The sequence below is a fragment of the Sinocyclocheilus anshuiensis genome, unplaced genomic scaffold (genome assembly GCF_001515605.1).
Source record: "Sinocyclocheilus anshuiensis isolate Anshui unplaced genomic scaffold, SAMN03320099.WGS_v1.1 scaffold76, whole genome shotgun sequence".
Lineage (NCBI taxonomy): Eukaryota > Metazoa > Chordata > Actinopteri > Cypriniformes > Cyprinidae > Sinocyclocheilus > Sinocyclocheilus anshuiensis.
In genome coordinates, this window is record NW_015557067.1 from 127,930 (window position 1) to 138,453 (window position 10,524).

Sequence of the window (10,524 nt, forward strand, 5' to 3'; positions counted from 1 at the left end):
ATGTTCTTTTGACATGGTACCATGGTTATTTGACATTTACCATGGTATTAGCATGTTTTTTTTTAATTATACAACAGTTTTTAGACATGCAGCATGGCATTACAATGGTTTTATCATGCAGTATAATGGCTTTGGACATGCACCATAGTAATACCATAATTTTTAGATACAGTATGTACCATGGTATTATGATGTTTTTGACATGGTACCAAGAGCTTGGACTGTGGTATTAAAATTGATTTTTGAACAACAAATACCATGGTCATTTGACATGATATTATGGTTTGTGGACATTTACCATAGTAGTATCATGTTTTTTTTTTACTGTACCACAGTCTTTGGACATGCAACATGGTATTGGTAATACTTTCAAATATTTTCAAATATGAACCATTTCAATGACATGTAACCATGGCTTTTTGATCATGTATCATGATCACAGCATGTTTTTTGTACATTTACCACAAACTACCATGCTTATCTGGACATATACAAATGTTCTGCCTTAGAATGGTTATTACCTGTGTCTTTTGTCTGTGTTTTGAACCTCCTTGTTTTGTACTGAATGTAGGGACAACACATCAGACCAAGTTGGTGAAGAGGTTTGTCCTAGAGACTTCTGCTTCATCAGTTTGGCTGTAAAACAGCATGAAACAAGGCTAAACTCAAGTCCATTTGCATAAAATTGACATCAGCATTTGTTGCAGCACTTGTTGCTCCAATCTGTCTGCATAATTCCTGCCTAATACCTAAAGGACCAATCCCTTAACCCTCATGATTGAAATCAATGTCACTCCTACCATTTTCGCCTCTTGGGTACTGAAGTTTTGCATAATCTGCTCCACTGTTGCTGGACTGAAGGCTCCACTGATCCAGGTCCTGCTCTATGCTGTAGAGGTCAGTTTTGGAGAGGACTGGTGTGCTGGTGTATGGGTCTGGACCCTGAGAGTACAGGCTGCACACGTCATGACCATCTGCATCGGCTCGGTTAATGGTACAGTATATTGTGCCTTCATTAGAGGTTGGGCTGTACTTCCCATTCTGGCTCAGATAATTGGATAATCCTGAAGCTGGAAAACAGATTAATGAGTTATAGGAGATTTGATTTGTAAGTGTGACAGTACCATAATGTAGGGGAACGCCCATGACAGAGATCTTACTGTTGTAGTATTGATCTGTGGAATCAAGTCTGCCTGCACAGCAGTTGACAGAGTCGTTTCCATTTTGAGAGAAGTTGCTGGTAGGCCACGAGTCAGCCAGCCAAGGGTAGTTACCCAAGTGTGACTCCAGCAAACATGGCCTGTAAAGGAAATTAAATAATTTAATTGAAAATAAATTATTTTACATTAAATATAAAAAAGTGTTACACTTATTTTTTAAGAAATAATAATATATGTGTGTGTGATGCGATCTAGGAAAACCCACCACATGGTGAAATTTTACCTTTTTTAGGTTTTGATACCATATGAAAGCTGGGTTCAAGCCCTTTCTAAAACTGTTTTTATTTTCTCCATAGCTTGATCCAACGGGTTTTCCCAGATCGCATCACATATGATAATTCATACTCAGAAAGTAGAACTGAAATGACATTTATTATAAGATGATTTGTTAAATAAATTTTTCCAGTCATGTATTTGGTCATTGAGAATTTTTTTTTTAATGTGTAAAAATCTCATGTTTCCTCTCATGTCTTACGAGAGGAAACATGAGATTTTTACACATTAAAAAAAAAATTCTCAATGACCAAATACATGACTGGAAAAATTTATTTAACAAATCATCTTATAATAAATGTCATTTCAGTTCTACTTTCTGAGTATGAATTATCATATGTGATGCGATCTGGGAAAACCCGTTGGATCAAGCTATGGAGAAAATAAAAACAGTTTTAGAAAGGGCTTGAACCCAGCTTTCATATGGTATCAAAACCTAAAAAAGGTAAAATTTCACCATGTGGTGGGTTTTCCTAGATCGCATCACATATGCAGTAAAAACAAAAACACTCAAGCACTGTAAAAGGTTTTGTTCAACTGACTGGCTTCTCTCCTGTATGATTTCATGTGAGTCTCTTCAGACCTTAGAACTGTACATGAATTATGAGCTTCTAGAACGTTTGACCTCCTAACTGAACTCCTTTTCACAAATTGAACATAGAAATAAAACAGTATAAATAACAAAAAATAAACAACAGTTCTTTCTTAGTCGTATTAAGTGAGAACAATAAGTGCTTTCTCTATATTCAAAGTGCAAATAGAGACCAATTTTTTTCAAGCATGATGCAGAGCTATAGACAACTACAAAACCTATTATAGCCTACATACTAATAACAGCCTAGATATGTTATGTAGCCTAATTTGCGCGCATCGGAGTCACTCTCAAAACGTGGGGTATTAAAATCGCTTTTGAATGCGCATGTGCGTTTTACATTCGATTTCGATTTAACGATCGCGCAAACTCTCTGCGGTGCTGAGCTTGCATTCTACAATACAAGACATTAATGTTGTCAGATGCTCTGCAACGAATGCTCCTTTGATGTTTCTTATGGGCCAATGAGAGTCTTTTTTGTTTGCGCTGAAGTAAATAATAAAAAAATAGTCTGGCCAATCCGAGGCCCCTGCACACGTGGGGCCCCTAGGCAAGCCTGTGCGTTAATTCGCACCTGCATGAGCGACACGCGTGCTTTAGTAACGACACTGCTCTTTCACACAGACACGCATAACACTATTTCATACAGCAAATTGTTTCATTATACATATCTATTCTTGATTTACTCGTCCTAAATGGCAAATTTCCTTGACATTCAGTTTTATACATTAAAACTGTTTTTATTACTGGATTCCGTCCGCATTTTCCGCATTACATTTGCTATGTCAAAAAGCATTAGATGTAGGGTTGCCAACTTCAGAAAAGGAAAATAAGGGACAACTGTGGTTTTTCATAGAAAAATGAGGGACATAATAAACAATATATATATATATTGGGGGAAGTACTTCCCACGGGGGAAGTCGTGACCTAATGGTTAGAGAGTCGGACTCGTAACCCAAAGGTTGCGGGTTCGAGTCTCTTACCAGCAGGGATTGTAGGTGGGGGGAGTGAATGTACAGCGCTCTCTTCCACCTTCAATACCACGACTGAGGTGCCCTTGAGCAAGGCACAGAACCCCCAACTGCTCCCCGGGTGCCGCAGCTCCCCCACTGCTCCGGGTATGTGTTCACGGTGTGTGTGTGTGTTCACTGCTGTTTGTGTGCACTTTGGATGGGATAAATGCAGAGAACTAATTCCTAGTATGGGTCACCATACTTGGCCACATGTCACTTCACTTACTTATACAGTATATACAGGGCCTAAAACTAACTTTTTGCCACACCTGTCAATGGCCGGTGATGTGATCCAATTTACCGGCCAACATTTTTTTTTTACCGGCCATGAAACTCTTTTTGCAAAAACAGGCAGTCATTACTACTACAATGACTAAACATATTTACAATGTTTTTAATTTGTCTTTTACTTTACTTACGTAGAAACAACATAAAGATAGTATATTTTAAATATGTTTAAATGACATATTTTTACTAAGTAGTATATTATTAATGAAGTATTGATACCAAGACTGCTACTGGTGTCTCTATTAAATACATTTTCCCTCAATTTTACCTATTAATTATAGCCATTCAACATTACAGTATAATTGAAAGCCATTTCTGTCAGGACCACTATCGTCAAAGATGATTGACATACAGTTTGGATTGGCGGTATGGTTCTGGGCAAGAACTCCCTGCGCATCCATGTAGCCTAGTATGGATGAGAGCAGGGAGAGCAGCGATAACCCCCCATTAAAAGCAGCGCTGCCTCTTTAAAACTTGATGCACATGACGCGGATCTTACACATATCTTCTCCAAACTCTTTATGGTCATTTAAGACTACGTTTACGAGGTTACTCGCCAAAACTGCGTATTTTGACATAATTGTGTGTTTTCGTCCGTTGAAGCGCTACTGGTGTGCTGACTGAAGCGGCTCAGCATATGTGTACAGCCGAACAAGCACAACCTTTTAAACTATAGCCTACTTCTCTGCACTGTTTAGGTGGCGTAACCCCAGGTATGTGTCGCCACATTCTCGGGTCATGAAGCCTAGAAAGGGAATTCTGGCCCCCCTGAAAAAATATTGATGTGGGCCCTCACTGCCCTACTCAAATCATATGGTATAAGATATGGGCAGTGAGGCCCACATCTGGTGCCATGTATTTTTTTTTATTTTTTTTTTTATGAAATAACAAAACAGAAAATAAACACATACATACATAAATACAAATAAATAATGGTCCCCTAATAGCACACAGAGAAGTCAATTTGATGTCTGCATTTACATGTGTATGATGTATTTTTATATATATATATATATATATATAATTTTATAGTGATGCACATTTCTGTGTGTATTATACAATATAGCAAACTACATAATAGCACAGAAAGAGGGGAACTTTGAGCGCACAATCGTTATAATGAGATGTACCAGCATGAGGGTGCGGGCAGCAGCTCTTAGGTGTACTGTTCCCGCGAAAGTAAATTGGGCAGCGAAATTATCAGGTGCACGGCATCCCATCACAATGACAGTGCATTAACCTGTCTTGCAAAGGAACGTTTTGATAGACTGATTAAGCAGTTCTCCTGGCCTCCCTCTCCTTTTCATGACATTACTGGTACCCAGATTTTTCCCCCGTCTTCGGAAAATATTATTTTATTAGCTTACGTCAGAAACAGCAAATATCTTTAAAAACAGGCTGTTGTTTCCACTACATTGCATTGTTATATTTCGTAAAAGTTGTACCTGCCAACTGGCGACTGATACTGTTACATATACTCGGCAACACTGAATTTTACTCACATTTGGTGCTTGGCGAGTGTTAATTTTAGGCCCTGTGACATTACTGGTACCCAGATTTTTTCCCCAGCAGTTTCAGTCAGTCTCACTTCCACTGTAACGTTACTTCTGACTTCAACTGTTCTCGGAACAGCCTTAACTTTGATTGGTTCTGTTCACTAGCCGAGGTGGGACCTGTGATTTTATTGGGTCCCTCTCCTTTTTGTAGCTGACTGAGCTGAAATTATTAATAACCGTCAAACTAAACAATTTTTATGGAGGGGAGAGAGGAGATATTTGGAAAGTATTTTTAACTAAATTGCATGTTTTTGATGTTTTCATTAAACTCTTTGGGCAATGGGGCCCCCTATAATTGTCACCACCTTTCACCCCACTAGCGAAGGCCCTGTACAGTACTAGTATATATGAAAATTTATATTTTTCAATTAAAGAGAACTTACAAATTTAATATGGACTACTTTTGATGCTTGACACTTCATTGATCATTTTGTGTTTCAAGAATGAGGTCCAAGGTTGACTAAGAATGCGCTAGAAGTTACTTAAATGTAAAATATTTGTATCCATAGGCGGAGGGTAAACCAACTCCAGGGTAAGGCTAAGCCTAATGTTAGTGTAATCTATTAGCAATGCACATCATAAACTAGGGATGCAACGATAATAGATTTTGTTGGTACGATTATTGTCTGAGGAATAATCACGGTTTCATTATTATGCATTTATTCATTTCACAAAATTATTAATGTATAAAATCACATGGACACTCTTTAGATAATAAAGTGTTATTTATTGCTGCCTTTAGAAAGATAAATAACACAGTAACCAATAATACAGCACAAAATAATAATAATAATAATAAAGACAAACAAAAGTCCATCTCTCCAATTGGAATTAAAAAGGTGACCTCTGCTCTGTAAACATCCATGTCAGTATTTCCATTTTGAAAATAACTAATGAAAATAGATCAGTATTTAGTGTTTTCAGTTTGTACATTCTTTACATTTCTTTTGGACCTGAGGCAGAAAACTGGAAACATGGTAAAAAAAAAAAAAAATCTTGTTGGTTTTTGACTTAAGTATTATACTATAAAAGGGATTATAAATAACAATGTTAATAAGTATTATTAATATAGTACAATTAACTTTATTTATCCCACAGGGGAAACTATTAATAATGAGGGGAATAAACTGAACTATCATTGTAATCAACTGTCATCCATACATATTAATTTTAATAATTTTTATAATAATTCATATGAATTTACATGTGGCCTGAGAAAATCATGTCTATTATTTTGGTTTGTGAGATCGGAGATCGTGCTGCGCACACATACACACATTCACGAGGACACAAACTTGTTGTGAACCCTGCCCCGTGACTTTTATTAATAAAATAGCTTAAATACTGAATTGCTACAATTGCTATTCATCAGCAAGGAGAGGGTAAAATCACTAAGTAACTAAACTCACATGTTTGTAGAGAGACGGGCTGACGCAGGTTCACACACACACACACACACACACACACACTTCTCTCTCCCTCTCTCTCGATTAAATAATTAATTCAAGTAGCTAAATGTTAATTAATTAATTAATTCAAATAAATGTGATCTTACCACACTATTTCATCTGTCTGATCTGAAGTGGGCAGAATACTGAGTTAACGAGCCGTAGCTTCGCGTCAGTCTTGCCTTCACGTCGTGCATTAAAATAGTTTAAAGCCGTGTATTCGCTCTTTAGCAGCAGTTTTTACGGCAATATTTAAATGACACCCTGGTCATTCTTGGTGTACCCAAAATGGTCCCACACTATCGACTTCAGGCATTTCTCTGGTGGAAATAAAGAATTGCTGTTTGGTTCCTCTGTCATAGTTAATCTAGTGGGTGTAGTAGCCTCCGTGTCTCTGATAAGCACAGCATTTTAAGCTGGTGCACCGCTAGTGTAACTTTGTTTTCGTTTTGCGCACGTTGCAACTGTTCCGTTCTGTGCAACAGAAACACTCGGTGTAGCGGAGGCTTTACGATTAATTAACCGTGACATTTTAAAGCGCGGTTAATTGTGAAACCGGTTAATCGCTGCATCCCTATCATAAACCCATCTTTTTAGGCAAGTATCAGATATGGGTGTCATGTCATAAGACATGTTTAATACGACTGGATTTGTATTTAACTTGAGCATAATTTAATAAAAAAATTGTAAGTACTAATTATAATGCTTTCACTTTCACTGTTATTCAAACAGTGAATAAATTATACAGAGAACTGGAACAAAGAATATTTACATTATCGCTGTGAAGTGGGAGAGGATTCCGCTTGGTCTTAAAGCCTTCCTCGAACAGCTATGTTCACATATCAAACACTTGTCCACAAATGATTAATTCTCAATTTAGAGTTTGTTATTCCTATGGTCTAGGTGGTCATACGGCATATGCCTTAAATACGGGACAAACTGCATTCTGTATGGCTTTCATACGGAACGCTTTGATGCCTTAAATTCGGAACGATTCCATATTATACGGAACGGTTGACAACCCTAGTTAGATGTGTGGGTTAAAGTTATAAAGTTACAACCATTAGTAAAAAGGGTATGTAGTAGAGGTTCCCTCTTAATACACTCTATATAGTGCTTTTCTTGGCCATTGAATATGTGAAAATGAGACAGTCTAGCTCTATGGCCGTATAGAATACTTTTGTTGTATAGAAAAGAGCATCACATACTGCAGTGCAGAATAACTTTTTTTGTGGTCCACAGAAGAAGGCATACAGATGTAGAATTACATGAGGATGAAATGATGACAGAATTAAAAATTTTATTTGAATATTCCATTAAGTAATGATAAGTAGGATTTCCATCAACTATGACAGAGAGACACAGAGGAAAGCGGCGGAGCTCATAATGTACACTGCAGAGCCAGCAACTTGGTCAGCATGTTGAGCCTTCATACTGGAGTATGTCTGGTCATCATTCAGGGCTCATTGGTTAAGTTGTTTCAGCTATTCAGTCATAAAATAATAATAAAATAAATTGTCAGTACTCACAGCAGTAGTTTCTATCTTTGGGGTGGTGCATGGTCATTGTTAGTACACACATGCTCACCTTGTCAACATCTTGGCTGTGCTCAGCATGGTTGCTGACGTCTGACCGCATCTGTTTCAGGAAAAGGGGAGCATGGGAAACCGTACCCACTCGCAGAGGATGAGTGTGATGACTCCGTATACAAAGAGAATGGCTTCAACATCTACGTCAGCAACAATATCGCTCTGGACCGCTCCCTTCCTGACATCAGACATCCAAAGTGAGTAGAGCTGATTCTCACAGCATGTTCACAGTAACCAGCCTCCAGAGCCGCACAGCTTGAGCTAGACATCAGCGTTTTAACGATCCGTGGCAGGCCATACTTACACAATGTGTTTTAATTAATGATTTCGTCCTAAATGAGAAGTTAATCTAATTAGGATGAATTAGCTTAGTGATTTCAAGGCTGAAAGATTTTTCTGTTTGTGCACCTTTTGCTGTCATATAACATCAAAACAAGGGAGAGCAGGGATAACTAACTTTTTTTTTTTTTTAAATGTTAGCCTAAAGCTTTGAGATTTTACCTTAAACATCTTTGAACGTCAGTGGTTCTGTGTTAATTATATATTGTTGTGAATAAAATTATGACCATGAACCCCCAAATTTCTTAAAAATGACATTTTCACCGAAAGATCCACTTAGGATTTTTTTTTCCATCATTACAAGTTTTACATATGCAATAAATAAGTATGTCTTTTGAAAATTGTTTGAAATCATGAGGACTCACACAAGATGAAGACTGGAGTCATATCAGGAGCCTAATAAAAGCTTATTTATTTTGCAGTGGTTTGCCTCATGGGAGACAGTATATTGAGATGAGTCGAATATGACTCACTTTATTTCTGTATCCCCACTGTTAAATTAATTATATATTATATTAAAAATAAATTGGTATATAGTAAATAAAAATGTGTGAACACAGCCCATGTTGAAAAAACAAACAAATATATTATGTAGCACAACTGTTTTCAACATCGATGATAATAAGAAATGTTTCTTGAGCAGCAAATCAGCATATTAGAATGATTTCTGAAGGATTATTTGACACTGAAGACTGGAGTAATCGCTGCTGAAAATTCAGCTTTGCATCATAGGAATAAATTATATTTTAATATATATATTAAAACAGTAAAAATTTGTTTTAAATCGTAATAATATTTCAGAATGTTTTAGTGTTTTTCTGTATTTTTGATCAAATAAATGTTCTTTCAAAAACATAAAAAATATTAGTAACCCAAAAGTTTTGAATGGTAATGTCTCCGATTTTGACTGGATTACAGAATACATTATTCTTAAGAACATTTTGTTGCACAGATGACAATGAAAGTGCTTAATCATCAGTGTTAAAGTGTAAAGGCAAAAAAGAGAGACAGCATTAGTTTGGTGCAGTCCATCCATTTAGCAGGATTTGAAGGAGAAGGTCTGGTTTCACACTTCCATCTAAATGAGCACCTTGATGGATTGATCGTTAATTGTTCTCAGAATGCTCTGCACCATTACCTTCCCTTGAATGTCTCCACTGCCATGGATTTTCCCTTGGCAAGAACAAATCTCTCTATAACTCATGTACCAAAGAGTCACTGTCTAAAGGAGGACCGATTCATTACAGGGTTGTCGATAACTAAAATACAATTTATTCTGCCAGAATGAGCTTAAGGTCCATTTAAAGGGGTCATATGATGCGGTTGCATAAAGAAGATCTGTAAAGTTGCAAAGACTAAAGTCTCAAATCCAAAGAGATATTCTTTATAAAAGTTAAGAGTCAACCATGCCTACCTAAAACGGCTCGTTCTAACACGCCCCCACATGTCTACGTCATGATGTCGTAAGATTTGCATAACGCCGCCCAAATGTTCACGCAAAGAAAGAAGGCGTAACTTTTATTCTCGCTGTAGTATTGTTGTTGCCACCACCGCCATGTCGTGAAGACGCTGTGTTTCGTTGTGAAAGCGAAACTACTTTGTTTGGCCTTCCAAAAGAGGATATCGGCTTCGTCATGCCTAGAGCTGATCCGTGCTGGTCGCTGAGGAAATGCATAAACTTCGTGCTGTGGATCGCCGGATCGGGGTCGTCACATGTGGTTGCCGCAAGCCCGCCGGACGCTCCTTCATCGAATCCTCCGGCCGCGCTGTTCTCAAGCCTGCCCGCCTCTGCTCACTCAAGCTGGCATCCGCTCACTCTAGGCCGCGGCTCACTCTAGGCCTCCGGCCTCCGCTCACTCAAGGCCGCTGTGTGTGACGCTGTTTCATTGAAAGCGAAGCTACTTTGTTTGGCCTTCCAAAAGAGAACACGACTAGAAATCAGTGGTTAAGTTGTATTTACAACACTGTTCCAGAACAGTTTAACCCAAATATTCAGATGTGTCCAGTGCATTGTATGGAGGACTGTTTCCTGATCCTGGTAGAGTAGACTACAATGCCGGCTGTTCTGACTCACAGACTGCAAGTACCTTTTTTATATTTGAAGAATTTGCCACTGACGATTCAAACGCGAGTTTTGAGCAGTGTAGAGTAGCACTTGTTGTTTGTCATTTCTCCGACAAATGCAGACATGGTTTTATGTTTATGC

At 37.8% G+C, this 10,524-nt stretch overlaps 1 protein-coding gene across 1 annotated transcript in view; it reads left to right on the forward strand.

Moving 5' to 3' along the window:
• The window catches only part of LOC107676688 (polypeptide N-acetylgalactosaminyltransferase-like 6), a 210,147-nt gene that overhangs the window by 48,466 nt on the left and 151,157 nt on the right, over window positions 1-10,524 (forward strand). Inside the window, exon 4 of the mRNA XM_016471327.1 lies at window positions 8,038-8,176. Within this exon, the coding sequence (XP_016326813.1) occupies window positions 8,038-8,176 (139 nt within the window). The remainder of the gene's footprint in view (window positions 1-8,037; window positions 8,177-10,524) is intronic.